Source organism: Miniopterus natalensis, chromosome 10 (genome assembly GCF_054644295.1).
Source record: "Miniopterus natalensis isolate mMinNat1 chromosome 10, mMinNat1.hap1, whole genome shotgun sequence".
Classification (NCBI taxonomy): Eukaryota; Metazoa; Chordata; class Mammalia; order Chiroptera; family Miniopteridae; genus Miniopterus; species Miniopterus natalensis.
In genome coordinates, this window is record NC_142090.1 from 459,463 (window position 1) to 474,602 (window position 15,140).

At 44.9% G+C, this 15,140-nt stretch overlaps 1 protein-coding gene across 3 annotated transcripts in view; it reads left to right on the forward strand.

Moving 5' to 3' along the window:
- NCAPG2 (non-SMC condensin II complex subunit G2) overlaps positions 1-15,140 on the forward strand; it is a 49,400-nt gene that overhangs the window by 15,227 nt on the left and 19,033 nt on the right. For all 3 annotated transcript variants that reach the window (XM_087820891.1, XM_087820893.1, XM_087820892.1), the window contains exons 9-16: positions 1,401-1,487; positions 4,087-4,182; positions 4,725-4,850; positions 6,303-6,482; positions 7,479-7,631; positions 10,806-11,028; positions 11,243-11,346; positions 14,434-14,607. In XM_087820891.1, the coding sequence (XP_087677017.1) occupies positions 1,401-1,487; positions 4,087-4,182; positions 4,725-4,850; positions 6,303-6,482; positions 7,479-7,631; positions 10,806-11,028; positions 11,243-11,346; positions 14,434-14,607 (1,143 nt within the window). The remainder of the gene's footprint in view (positions 1-1,400; positions 1,488-4,086; positions 4,183-4,724; positions 4,851-6,302; positions 6,483-7,478; positions 7,632-10,805; positions 11,029-11,242; positions 11,347-14,433; positions 14,608-15,140) is intronic.

The window sequence follows — 15,140 nt, forward strand, 5'->3', positions numbered from 1 at the left end:
TTTATTACTGCATGAAACTAGCTCACAATAAGGAATATTTGTCCCTCTTTTTTCCAGTAGTAGTTTAAAGCATAGAAACTTATAATTAAGAACTTAATTGTTTGACTAGGTCTGTGCCAGATTAGCACCAGTGATTGTAATTCTGTTTCCTCTCTTCTCACCAAGTTTTTAAAGCAAATTCAGACATGCCATCTTCTGTCTGTTCTTCAGTGTGCGTGTCTAGGAAGGGCTGTACAGTGCCACTGCCGCATGCAGCGGGCATTCTTAAAAATAATGAAGCCATATTTAAATTTCTCATCTCTGTTTCAAAAATGTCTTAAAAATTACTTATTTTTTTATTGATTCTTTTAGAGAGAGAGAGAAACATGGATATAAAAGAGAAACATCGATCAGCTGCCTCCAGCATGCACCCCAACGGGGTATCAAACCCACAACCCAGGCATGCGCCCTGACTGGGAGTGGAACCCACTGGCCAGGGCTCAAAAATGTCTTTTAGTGGTTTTTTGTGTGTGGCTCCAGCAAGTCTCCCAGTGGCATTTGCTGGCGTCCTGTCACTCTCTCAGGGCGCTTGTCCCTCCCTCCTTTTCATCTTTTTAAACCTCTGCTGTTGGTACATCGGAGAAGCTAGGTCACATTCTGGCTATTGTCCATATTCTGTAGTGTCCATACTCTGCTTGGTGGCTCTAAAGGCCCAGCTTGTGGCACAAGTCCTGGGAGGTGGAGCCGAGAATCTCCTTCATCCCGAGGTGGCAGTGTGGTTCCCACGTGTGGTGATGCAGGGATTTGTTAGTGGCCTCAGGTGAGGAAAGAACTTGAGAGGTGATGGAGGAGAGGTTAACATTAGTAGGAAGCCTCCCTATGCCTTAACTAAAGCCATGGCGTCCGGATATTCAGATCAGTCCCTTGGGGATTTGGGCTACTCCTGGCAGCTGGCCCTGCCTCAGTCTCCCCGCTGGAGGACCGTAGTGCCCTGGCTTACCTAGAAGCTCCCCACAGCCCACCCTGTGCCCTGCCCCTTGCGGTGGCAGCCCTGAAAGACCTCATTCCAGTCAATGTGGAATCCTGCTCCCATCTTAGAGGTAGGTCAGTGCAGTTCTGAGGAGTCTCTTGGGAAAGGTCCTGCCCTCTGAGGGTGCCCAGCCTCACTCAGTCTGTGAGCCCTGCTGGCTTGAACTGCCGATTGTCACAGATTAGTATCTCATCAAATAAGAGAAAGGAGACTAACTGTTCTCTTTGGTGAAATTAGAGAGAGGTGTACACTTAAACAGAATCTCTGGTGGAAGGAGCCAGTTCTCCCTCGTGAGGTAGAAGGTGAACAGATGGGACTCTTCTGTGCTCCACTGCTGCTCTGCTGTCCTGCCCATACACCCCAGTGTTACTCCATTGTGTTGTTTTTCCAGACGATTGAGGGCGACTGCATCCAGGACTTCATGTACCACGGGGTCCACCTTCCACGGAGATCTCCAGTGCACTCCAGGGTGCGTGAGGTGAGTGGCCTACCAGGTTTGCTGTGCCTTCCTAACGTCGGTCTCCCCGCATTCACTGTGCCTTCTTAACATCAGTCTCATTGTTTCCGTTTTCAGGTAACTGTTTTTGTTAAATTTTAAAATGAAGTTAAGCCTTGGTGGCAATCAGTTCTAGGGATTTTTCAGAATCTTTTTATTTTATTTTATGTCTTTATTGATTTCAGAGAGAGAAAGGGGAAGAGAGAGAGAGAGATAGAAACATCAATGATGAGAGAGTCATTGATCGGCTGCCTCCTGCACGCCCCCCGCTGGGGATCGAGCCCACAAACCGAGCATGTGCCCTGACCGGGAATCAAACCAGGATCTCCAGGTTCATAGGTTGGTGCTCAGCTGCTGAGCCATGCTGGTTGGGCCAGAATCTTGATGTTAGTGTCTGGCAGTTGTATCCTTCCCCCAAAAGCTCTAATTAGGGAAGCAATGGAATACTGTTACGGCCTCAGAACTTAATTAAACCACCTTAATTAAGTTCTTTGTCATAAAAATGTCCAGAATCATCACTTTCTAACTGCCACTGCCGCTTTTTTAAAAAAAATGATAGTTGAGATTTTTATTATTTACTTTTATACGTTAAATTTCCATTTTGGTATTCTGCAGACCAAATGGGATAATGTTTTGTTAGTTTCTCTTGGTAAGATTTTGTTTTTAAAAGGTCATCTCAGAATTTAGATCTGAATTTTATCCTTATATTGTCAGTGGTCTCACTAAATAAGCTCTGTTGTCGGTGCCCTCGTCATGCTGGTAGGTGTCTGGTGATCGTAGGATTCGGCCGGCAAGAGGGCTAGAAAGTCCCCTGTTACATTGATCAGCTGTTACTTTTGGCAGCTGAGTGTCAAGAAGCTAAATGGACAAAGGCCACCTCTTTCCTTTTTTGAATAGTGAAATTGCAATTATCTGTAGAATGTAAATATTATATAAAGTTTGAATGGATAAGAGAACATTTCTTTGTTATTGATGATTTAGTTTGAGTTATCCAAACATAAACAGCCCAGAAGTCACCCCCTGTCCACCCCTGGCTCAGCGTGGTTTCTTTTGTTGTGGCCACATGTGTGGTTTGGTGTCTCGGGTTCTGTTAGTCACAGGAGTGGCATCGTGTTAAACTACAGATCTGTGACATGGGTGCCTCCCTCATGGTACCAAGTGACTAAAGACTTCATATCTGTTTTTTCTGCTGTGGTCTGTGAGTGATTAAGATATTTTACGTGTAGATATCACTATTTGGTAAATTTACTGGAAAATGCACAGAAAGAATCAAAAGGAAGAATGTTAGATTTAACTTTTCAAGTGAAGTGCATTCTTGGACTCTAAGTAATTGTCCTCGCTGCTCATAACATAGTTGTTTCCTCATATCCTTTTTTGGATAAACATTATGTTTATATGATAAGTTATTTTATTGATAGGTTGAAAGAAGCTTCAGGAAGTCACTGGAAAGTGAAAGTCCCCACATTGATGATGAAAATCTTCTGAAGCTACATGATAGCAGTGGTTGCCCCAGTCTGAATACACTAAAACTCACCGAACTGTACACTTTAAAAGAGTGACTTTTATGATATGTGTATTATCTCAACAAAGCTGTTGAAAAATGTTTCTGTGAAGCAAATATGTACATTGATACCCAAACTTGATAATAGTACACAAAAAACAACCTATAGACTCATATCACTTATCACATCAATAAAAAACTAAAGGTGAAAAATCAGAAAACACAATCTTAAGACTGTGGTCTTTTAGGTTAAAGTTGATTCAAGTTCACTTAAAGTATAGGCCGTCACATTATAGCCTGTTTCATTTATTTTCCACTTTTATGTATATAATCTTAGCCCCTTGAGTTGTGGATTAAGGAAGTGAGGCAGACTTGGTGGTGTTGGGGACAAGAGTCTGAGGAGTGGCAGGAACACCCGGGCCAGGTGGCTCAGCTGGTTGGAGCAGGGCACATACCTAGGTTGCAGGTTTGATCCCTGGTCGGAGTATGTGTGGGGAGGCAGCGAATTGATGTTTCTCTCTCCTTTTCTCTCTCTAAATTCAGTACATATATCCTCAAGTGAGGATTAAAAGAGTGGCAGGAAGATTGTGGCAGTGAAAGAAAGGAGCAGAAAAGAGTAAAGGAGTAGAAGCTCAAAGAGCAGCTTGTTTCTGATCGTCCGGATGGCTTGGGGAGACTCAGTGTCTGCATTAAGCTCGTACTGTGAAGGGCCACTAGGCCGTGACACTCGTGGTGAGGTACATGCGTGCCTCTCCTGGACTGGCTCTTACACCCAAACAGGTGTAGCTAGCTCATTTTAGAACCATGGGCCGTGGAGAGCACTTGGCCCGACCCCTTTCCCATTTCACCCTGAAGGCTATGAGGTTGTGTGGCGGTTGGTAGGCCCTGATGGTCATTTGTGCCGCAGGCTTCCTTCACCTGCTCGACCGTGTAGACGCTGTCAGTGCATCTGCCTGTCCTTGGGGAGAGTCGTTAGACTCGGGAGCACGGCTGCCTGTCCTGCGAAGAGGGTTTTCCAAATAGGATCCTGGATGCTCGTTCACAAAGGAACATCACCCGTTTTCTCCTGTTCCTGGCCAGGTGCTGAGTTACTTCCACCACCAGAAGAGAGTTCGGCAGGGAGTGGAGGAGATGCTCTACAGACTGTACAAGCCCATCCTCTGGAGAGGATTGAAGGTGCACATGCCGATCAGTCTGTCGTGTGTAGACGCACGCCCATTCAAATTGTCGTAAGGCAGTAGAAACAGGACTGGAGGCCGGGAGCTTTGTGAAATTTGGGGATGAATGTTTTGTTCTATTAAAAGCATTTCTCAGGCCCATCAGACTGGGAGTCTGAGTTGGTTTAGTACTGACCACACAGTTGGAAGGGGGTAGTTGTGCTCAGTAAATCGGAGGTGGTGGGGTCTGCAGAGGTGGCTGGGTGTCCTGGTCCCTCCAGACCCCTGCTGAAATGGAGCCAGGTTGACAAACTAAGGGGTGTTCAGGTCAACACAGGAGGATTTCAGCCCAGGTGACTGGTGTCGGGGTGGAATGTGACAGTCACACAAGGTGGGTTTTGAACAAGGAGACAGTCTTTTTATGTCTGTCGACACTGGGCTGAGTTTGCTGACTAAGGAAGGACTGCTGTCTTTCTTTCGTGAGTGAGTCTATGTTGAGTACTAGGAGCTTTACTCTGGAATTTCATCCCTGGATCCTGAAATACTTCCTCATTTTTTCAGGCCAGAAACTCTGAAGTTCGCTCCAATGCTGCACTGCTGTTCGTGGAAGCATTTCCTATTAGAGATCCAAGCTTCAATGCTATTGAAATGGACAGTGAAATTCAGAAACAGTTTGAAGAACTCTATGTACGTATCCATGCAGTTCAGCTCCTTATAACCACAGCTCTACCTGGCCTGGCGTGCGTCCTGGCCGTCCGCCTATGTCTGCGGGTGCCCCGCCCCCAACTGCAAGCTTTCCGGATGTTGACATTCTTTAAGGAAACTGGTTCTCCCTGGTGCCTCTCAGACAGCATGGGCCCATAGTGCCCATTTCTCTTCCTCTTCGTCTCCTTTGGAACATTAATTATTTATTACTTCATATAGTTTTAAGTGTTTTTTGTGTACTCTTGTCTCCACAGCAGAGGTAGCATAACATAGGGGTTAAAGTACCTCCAGATTTGACTCCACCTCTTCCTTATTAGCTGAGTAACTTTGGGCAGGTCACTTTGTCTCTTCACCTGCGACCTGGGGTGGTGATACTGCCCACTGTAGAGCTGTGGGTCGTAGGAAGGAGCACACACTGGGTGTGTGTAAGGCAAGCCCACAGATAAAGCCTGTGGCAGCTGTTTTCTCAGATGACTAGCTTTCAAGAGAGGCATTAGGACATGAGGGGGCGACGTTTATTTCCTGGGTGTTGTGGGTCTTGCTCACCTTGCTGGGGAGTGCTGCCCTCTGCTTGTTGCTCCACACTCCCTCACATTCTCAGGTTTCCCAGCACAAGCTAAAAACATTTATTTCCCTAGTTAGTAGAAGAAAATTGTAGGCAGAGATAGAAAAAAATGCCATAATAATGGTGGTTACCCATGACACTCTTAGATACTTCATTTTGTTTGCTTTCTGACTGATTATGAAAAATCTCGGCAAGGCAGAAAGTTGAAATTACAGTATGATGTCCCTCTCCAGCAATCTCTGCTCTCTCTCTCTTTTTCTTACTGTTTTTATTGTTGAAGAAGCCAAGTTATTCTTTTGTTTCCCACATTCCAGGTTTTGCAGAACCTCTCCCCACAGTGCCATTGATACATCCCCTGCCCTTTGTCTTTCCTGTGAATTGGAGTTAACTATAGAGCCATGTTTTTGTGAGTTTTGTGTGTGGTGTGTGATTCTCCAGATGCTGCCCTGTATTTCCATCAGGTCCATACGACCATTGTCTGGACTGAGTCATTGAGAGGAGAATGACTTTATTCTGTGTTCAGTGTGTTTCAGCCCTGTGGGAACTCGGGAGTGATTTGGTAGTCGTGTCTAACAGGGTGGTACTCAGGAGTACCAGCATCTCGCCACAGCCGCCCAGCGGTAGGGCCGGGCTTGGAGGCCCTGTGGTCGCCAGGTCCTGTGGGTTGGATTGGCCAATACAGCACCACGTGGGTCTAGATGTCCTCTTTCAGTATTCAGCAGTGGAAGTGACTTGTGGCCAGAGATCCAGGGCCTGTGCATGGCCCGTGTTTCTATAACTTGTGTCCAGAGTGCTTTTGTGTAAAGCAAATGTTGATATAAAGGGAACTGATTTAAGATTTTTAAGCCTTTTTCCCCTCCTGCTTATAGAGCCTTTTAGAAGATCCTTACCCGATGGTCCGTTCCGCAGGGATACTTGGCGTTTGTAAAATAACTTCCAAATACTGGGAGATGATGCCTCCGACCATTCTTATTGATCTCCTCAAGAAAGTGACCGGGGAGCTGGCGTTTGATACAAGCTCGGCTGATGTGCGCTGTTCTGTCTTTAAGGTAGGATTTTAAGTTATTTATTTATTTATTTTAAATCCTATACACTATTTATTTATTGAAGATTAGTTAGAAAATACAGAGAAAGAAAAAGTTAAAAACCACCCAGAATCCTACATAGACATAGCACTGTTGACATGTTTGTCGTACGTCCAATAAGGTGTTAACAACCAAGTTAAAAATGTTTTCTACAGAAACTATCTTCTAGAAATAGTCCACTGTGTGTGTTGGGGGCCAAGGGGAAGCATTTTAGAATGGGAGCTGTACGTACTTAAAAATTTTTAAGTTATTATACATTAAAATTGACCTTTTTGATATACCATATGTACTTTTCATAAGAACCTACAAAAATATCTTTGCTCCCGTCACCCAGTCTCATTAGTTACCAGGACATATCCCATCTTGTTTCTCTGTAGCCCACCCATCGTCTCCCACAATTACTTTGAAGCAAATCCCAGACGTATCATCTCATCTGTAAACATTTACGTATGATCTTTAAGATATATGTGTTGTTTAAAATAATAAATCTTTTTTCCTAATGACTGGAAAGAGAAGGTGGCAGGGCATATCAACCTTCTGACACGTCAGAGCCTGGGCTGAGCTTGGGCAGGTCACTGGGCCTCCCATCTGGGGAGCGCGGGTCATGCAGGATGGAGTCAGCAGATGCAGGGAACCTGTGGGCTGGTGCCAGGGATAAAGGGCACAGGTGGCTTTGGAGCTGCTCCACCAGCGGTGGTGCTGTGTTTTTCTCCACTCTGAAAGTTACTGTATAGCTGCTCTAATCTTGTTTGGGTGAAACAGCGGATGAGCCATCATCAGGCATTGAATCCATACTAATTCATTAACCATATGTTTATGTTACACCGTTTAGAAAGTGTCATTTTCTGCAGGTGTGTTTACTTATTTCACCAGCAGTTCTGGTGAAGATAGACCTGGATGTTTTCCTACCTGAACCTATTTAGTTTTGATTTTGAATCTTTTCTTTCTCATTTCTTGCAGTGTCTGCCGATAATTTTGGATAACAAATTAAGCCACCCATTATTAGAGCAGCTTCTGCCAACACTGAAGTACAGTCTCCATGACAATTCGGAGAAAGTGAGAGTGGCATTCGTGGAAATGCTGCTGAAAGTCAAAGCCGTGCGGGCTGCCAAGGTGGGTAAACAAGGCTTTTCTTATTCCATACATGACGTAATGAGTGCATTTGTTTCCATTCACAGAAATAGAGAGCACTTAATTCTAAGGTTTTAGTGATCACATTTTAAACTAATCAATGTCTGGTATAGTCTGCCAGTTAAGCTTATAAAATTTATTTGTCTTGTGATTTCCATTGAAGAGTCTAAAAATGTCATCAGTATGTGTTTTCTTTTTGAAAACATTCATGTGAGCAGCTCCTACCTTACATTATATTTTTATCATGTGCACAAACGTTTTTGTTGAAATATTTTAAAACTTGGCACATAGTAAGCACTTAAACTGGGAGAATACCAAGATGAGATTTCCCTTCCTCCACACCACATTTTACAGAAGGAGGTGAGGAGACATTGGTTTATTATAACGTCCATGGTGCTTTCCCCAGCTCTAGTGCTGTGAGCTCTTGGCTGCATGTTAGTTGTAAGGGTCTCGACTTCATGATTATCTGGCATTTGTTACCTTTTCCCTCCACACAGTGGTTCTCTGAAATTCACTTTTAAAAAGGGTACTTTGTCATGCCCAGGATTTGGGAACAGGCTCACAGGTCATTCACTGTAGGGTCAGCTGTGCAGACCTGAGGTGCATTCATGCGATGACATGATGCTGCATGACTGTGAGAAGAATTGAGCTTATGTGGAATATACCTCTAAGATGGAAGAATGGAAGCAGGTGCAGACACCAGCTGTGTGACACAGAACACGACATGTTAGCTCAGATGTGCAGAAAACATTCCTCCCTGGAGAATCAGGAAGTTAGTGACAGCTGCCTGAGAGAGGGGATGGGATCTGGGGAGGCCTTATCACTGCTCAGGGTGTGTATTGCTTTATGCTTTTCAAATTTCAAACTGAATATTTTTATGTTTTAAAAAAAGTAGTTTGTGTGATCTATGTAGTAAGAATAAGAATACCCATGTTATCCCCAGTCTTACCACTTCGGTACTTTTGTTGCAAATCAGTTGACGGTGTGGTTTGTTTCTGGGACTTGTTCTGCCTGGCTCACCTGCTGTTTGTCCTGGGCCAGGGCTGCACCGCACCACACCCCCTGGATGCCGCAGCTCCCCGTGTATGCTGCATGAACCCCAGCCCCTGCCTTCAGAGTCCTTTGGCTACATTTAAATTTTAGAATCAGCACATCAGTTTCAACAACAAAGCTGGCTGCACTTTTGGTTGATTTTGTCTAACAGCCTCTTGAAACTAGATTCTGAGTCTGGAAGGAGAGTGCTTGGCTCAGTGCTGTCTGATTTGTGAATCTGCTTGCACAGGGCTGTGGAGGTGAGGGATGGAGAGGACATTGTTTCCCTTTATTAATAGGTCTCCCCAGGAGAACAGGAGAGACAGGTAAACAGACAAAAGGCCTGGGACCTGGATGGAGTTTGGGTTTTGTCTTAATGAGGTGCCTCTGTCATCTTGATCTTGGTTCTGTAGAGGCCAGGCAGAGAGTGGTTTAGCAGTAAGGTCCCTGCAAAGGTTTGTCCTTGAAAATCAAGGTCAGAGGTTGCTGGGCCTCAAGGCCAGAGGGTGGAGAGGCAGCTAATAGGAATGGTGGCTGATTGTCACCAGGTTGGAATGATGGGCTGCATGCTGCTGTCCGACACTGGTCATGCTCGTGGTACTCATGGATATGTTTGCAGTCATGGGTCTCCTGCATCCAGCGTTGGAGCAATGAGAGTTACCCTTTCTCTACTTCCATTCTGAGAGAGAGGGCTGAGCTCAGGGAGGTCCAAGCCTCATCTTAGTCTCCAAGGCCCTGGACAGAAGGACTGATCCATGGTACAGAATAAAAAGCCCAGGAGCGGAGGTGGGGCCTGGAAGGAGGCAGGGAATTCAGCATGTTTTAAAATTTCTGGGAAGAAGGGGTGATCACTAGAGCCGGGTCCTTGAGAAATGGACACGTCAATGGGGGCTCCCTGGTGCACAGATGGGAAAACATTTCAGGTGTATGTGTTTGCACAGGATTGCCAGCGAATAAAGGCCCAAGGTGGGATTTTTTTTTTTTTTAATGTTTTTTATTGATTTTTAGAGAGAGGAAGGGAAAGGCATAGAGAGACAGAAACATCAATGAGAGAGAAACATCATCCTTTGGCTGCCTCCTGCATGCCCCCACCAGGGAGTGGAGTGAGCCTACAACCTGGGCATGTGCCCTGACCAGAATTGAACTTGGAACCTCTTGGTTCCTGGGCTGATGCTCAACCACTGAGCAACACCGGCTGGCCCTGAGATGGGATTTGAACGTTTCACCATTGAAATCTGTTTTCTTTCTATTATTCCGAGATATTTTCCTCTTGCCTTGGATTTCTTGCCTAGAAGTCTGGCCCTCCTCTGTGGGCAGTGGACAGCTTTGATGCTTGTGAGCAGAGGGCCACAGGTCACTTCTGATCTGTGCTGTTATCTGGCAGCAGCTGAGGTCCCCTGGGCAAGCTGGCACTGGGGGGGAGGTACCAGGTCGATGGTCCAGTAGCCCTGGGTGCGTCTCCCAGGTAGGAAACGGGCTGTTCACTTAAGCTTTTGTAAAAACTGTTGTAAATTTTAAAATTCAGTTTTCATATTAGTGGGCCAAAACTTATGATGTTTTAGGAAATTTAAAATGATTAGACTCTGATAATCACAGCTATCATTTAAGTTTACTATGCATCGAGCATGGTGCTAATTATGATTAACCCTCCCAACAGCCTTATACTCGGGTACCTTATATGTCAGTGCTTTTTAAAATATGGATTTATTAACTGAAATTTCCTGAAGACGGGTCACAGATTCTATAGTCATTTGAAATTTTCATTTTTTCCCCCAAGATTATACAGCTCAGTTTTTAAAAGTTTTTGTTATTTTTTAGTTACAGTTGACGTACAGTATTATTTTAGTTCAGGTGTACAGCATAGTGGTTAGACATTCATATAACTTACAAAGCGATCAGGGTGGTAAGTCTAGTACCCTCCTGGCACCATCCATAGTTATTACAGTGTTACTGACTATATCCCCTGTACTTTACATCCCCAACACTATTTTGTAACTGCCAAATGAATTTTCTTGAATAAAAAAGTTAGTTTCTTTTTTATTATGCTCTGGAAATTTTACTTAAAATGTATTCAAGATTACAGTAACCATTGACCATTTTTTTCCACACATGCTTTCTACACAGTTTTGGAAAATATGCCCCATGGAGCATATCTTGGTTCGACTGGAATCAGATTCCCGGCCTGTGTGTCGGCGCCTGGTGAGCCTCATCTTTAACTCATTCCTGCCCGTGAACCTGCCGGAGGAGGTGTGGTGTGAGCGTTGCGTCACGCTGCTGCAGATGAATCACGCTGCCGCCAGGAGGTTCTACCAGCATGCCCACGAGCACACCGCCTGCACCAACATAGGTACACCCACTGCATCCCTGGGGCTGTTCTCCACGGAGCCTGGCTTGTGACCTGTGCTCACTGGGGGCGCGTTTTAAAGCTCCATGCTTGAGTGCATTGCTGCGTGATGTCCCTTAAGTGACACTTGTAATTATTTGGGATTATAATTTTACTAGTTAAAGGTAGTTTTGTTGAAGACACATGTAAATTAACTTGATTTTCTTACACATTGTAGCAAAGCTGATTCACGTGATCCGCCACTGCTTAAATGCCTGCATCAGGAAGGCCGTGCGAGAGCCGCAGGAGGAAGACGAGGAGAGGGGGAAGGAGAATGAGAGTGTAAGTGGACACTCGGCTGTGCAGGGCCTAGGCCCAGGCAGGCTGCCCCAGAAGGTCCTGCAATGGCTAGAGTTAGGAATTCAGGGCCAAAGCCTTTACAAACCAACCACGTGACCCCTTCACCAGTTCACCACCAAGCCCAACCTTGTTCATGCTTCTCACTAATAAGCACCCAAACCTAAGTGTCTGTGTCCTGTCGGTTCTTCACAAATGTGTTGTTTCTTTGTCTAAAAAGCATAAAAAGCTTGGCTGGTTCATCATTTCAGAGAGACTGTTGTACACACATATTACGTTAATCTGGTTTTAGATCAGAAGTGGGGGAATTCTCCCCATCCCCAACATTAGGAATTTTTTTTCTACTTATTCTTTTAGTATTGACATTCCAACTAATTATTTTGGAGGATCATAAATACTGTTTTTGAAAGAATTGTTGTATATCCTTTGTATTTCATTGTGGAGTTTGGGTAGGAGGTAATAGGAGGAAATTATTACTGGGAACACCTGTCCCCGATTTTCTTTGCCTTAAGTGTCTCCATATGTTTTGATTCTGTCAGGGGTGGCACACCTGTATTGGACTCGGACGTTAAAATATTTTAGGTGGTGGGACTCTTAACCTATGCCACAAGATTCTCCTAGAGACATCTTGGAGTTGACTTTCTAGGACTGATTTTTATTTAGAATTCTTTCTTTTTTTTTAAAAAAAGTAATTTATCGAAAGTGATTTATCAAAGGGATTGTTTGGCTGCTCTTTTTTCAGAATCCAAAGTGACCAGTCAGAGCCTAAGAGTAGAATGTTTGGGGGTTAGACATACTACTTGTCGGCACTATCTAAGCTTGTAATCAAACTTGTGTGCTAAGGACATTGAAAGTAAAATCTTGGGATAGTTTTGTGGTGCTCAACTAGGTTAGGAAACTGGCCTTGAGAAGAAAGGCACCCAAGACAGTTTGCACTCTTGCTGAAACATGGAACTGTGAGCCCCGGTGCTGGCTGGTCCTGCCTCGCTCCTGCCCTGTGCCCACCACCTCTGACACAGGCTGACAGGTTGCTCAGGGCTCGTGCGTGACTTGCATTGTTCACTGGTCTCAGGCTGTCTGGCTGCATGTCAGGAGGGTGCTGTTCACACACGTGCCATTGCACTCATACCTTGTGTGGCCACTTCCCCACCAGCCTTTCCTCTGTCCCAGTCAGGGACTACAGAGTTGGGACAGAGAAAGGAGATCATAGAAAGCGTGGTCTGCATTTCATCTGAATAGTTGGCCCTCAGTAGGGGCTGGATCAGCTCACAGGCCTTTTCAGCCTGGGTTTGGGAAACACCCAGCAGAGAGCATTCGGAATTGTCCTGCTTCCTGTTCTGATGGGGTCTGAGTTCCTCTCTTCAGGGCTTTCCCCTCCATATGTGGATTGGGCGGGCAGGATTCTTCAGGAAGGTGATCTCTTCGCTGCTAAGCACCTTCAAAAACCTTAGCTGAAGAGGGCAGTGCGGAGACCACCCCTGTCCACAGGGGGAGGGGCTGCAGTGTGCGAGGTGGGCACAGCGATGGGCAGTGAGCAGGCATCTTGGCCTGCAGAGCAAGCAGTGCCTCTGTCTGGGTCTCGCAGACTCGTGCTAATGGTGGAAATGGTTTTGCAAAAGAGCAAAAGCATATTTTACGAGACTAATAGTTGAGACTTATGTTTTTAAACATTGAAGGAATCCTCCAGTCTCTTTATTAAAAACCTAGGTGTAAATGAGAAAGCTTGCATTTTGTAAAGTTTTAGGTCATTTTGTCTATCATCAGAAAACACTAGAGCTTAGAAATATGTAGTTCCATTGTAATAACAATGCTAGAAGAGAAATACAGTTTGTTGTATAGATATTCTAAGCATATAAGGCTAAAAGCAAAAGTTTTTGAAGTGTCCTTTTACTTTTTTTTCATTGCTGTCTGGCTTCCTCTTTAGTGAGGTCTCACTTGGGAACTGAGCACATTGTAAGAAGTGATGGCTTCTGTTGGACTCTGTGACCAGGCTGCTGTGCTGGACATTGGAGCTGTGAAAAGTGGAATTAAATACAGTGAAATTTTGTTAATCTGTTATTTGTATCATTCCTACAGTAAGACTTTGGTGGTTTCATTGCTTTGTACATTTGCCTGGCCATACCTCAGTCAGAGTATTAAGTGCCCATTAGAAAGTATAACTATATAGAAACTACTATTGCTCTTTTTACATTCCCTCATTCATCACGCTACTTTCCATTACATTTGAGTAGGTAGCACATAAATACCAACACCTGAAATGAGTTATCCTTTGCGTCTCCAGGACATGGTGTCTGCTGCTACTTGCAGGTTCTCAAGCTGTGCTGCAGTCGCCACGGGGCTCTGCCAGTGTGTGTCTGGGCGGGGCACGTACGTGTACAGCTTACAGCGATGGCAGAAGAGGGATTTATTAGAGTGCCTCTGGTTTAGGCCAGACACTCAGATGATAGACAGCAGCGGTTATGGCTTATTGCCAGCGTAAGTTGGGAAACGTGAATGGGTGTATTATTTTAAAAGCAAGCCGAGGAAGCCCATGATGAGTGGGGTTGGTGGTTACCAGTTGTCACACCAGAGCCCTCGTACCTCCCTCCCTGTGGAATGGGCGATGTCACCGAGCTTCAGTAGTAACCACATTGAGTAAATCAGATTGTATCCACCCCCCCACCCCTGGTCTGTTCCCTTCGAGGTCTGTGGTGAGAAGTGACAGCCTTTAACAAATCAGAAGACATTTAAGAAGAAGCGTGCTCTTTCCTATTGTGTTATGTCCCTAGCTGATGACAGGTTATACATTTTGATTTTGAGAGGATTTTTAATTAATAAAAATTGTTTATTGAGAGGATATAGGGTAATTTAATTTAGAATGTGTTATTTCTTGGGTGGGCTTTTAAAAGCAGATCTACCTCTTAGAGATTCTCAGATACACAATAAACCCTGACATGAAAATAGACTTGGTGTCCTTCACATTTCTGCTCTATGCCCAGAATTCTGAGACATGCTCTCAGACATAGTGCTGTTATCTTATCTTAATGGTTGTTATGATTTGATTCTTTTGCAATAAAATCATGTGTATCTTAGGTTCTGGACAAAACCCTGTCCGTGAACGACGCCGGGTCCATGGCAGGCTTGCTGGAAATCATCGTGATCCTCTGGAAGAGCATTCACAGGAGCATGGAGAGGAACAAGGAGGCCAGGCTCTACACCATTGACAAGTTTGCCTCCGTGCTCCCCCAGTACCTGAAAGTGTTTCAGGTAAGGTTGGCACTTGTACGCAGGCACGTTGAGGTGACATTGGAGCAGAATAAGCAGAAGGGCCCAGCACCTCTGCCTCATCCTGGGGCCTCGTCTGTAGCAGGAGGGCTCAGCCAGCTCTCACCTGGCAGGAAGGTTGGCTTCTAGCCTTCCCGAGGGCGGAGGCCATGTGCCTTTCAGCTCCGTGTTCCCAGCAGCCAGGGGAATGTCGAGGGTAAGCATTCGGTCTCTGTGGTCTGTGACGCTATTTTAGAGTCTTTGCTGGGAATTGAGAAAGGGGAGTTTGTGAACGTGAGGATGCTGCAGCACCCAAGCTTTGTGGGCAGTTTTCAGCATTTGATACCAGACGATAAGCAAATGCGTTTCTGAAGTGTCCGAGTCATGTCTGTTATCAGGACAAAGATAACCACGGATGTTATTACTTATGTTTGGATGGAAGAAGCTTTCTCATTCCTTGACTTTTTATTTAACTTCTGAAGGAAGTTCATATTTCAAAAACAGATGAAAATATGACTAATAGTGAAAAATACAAA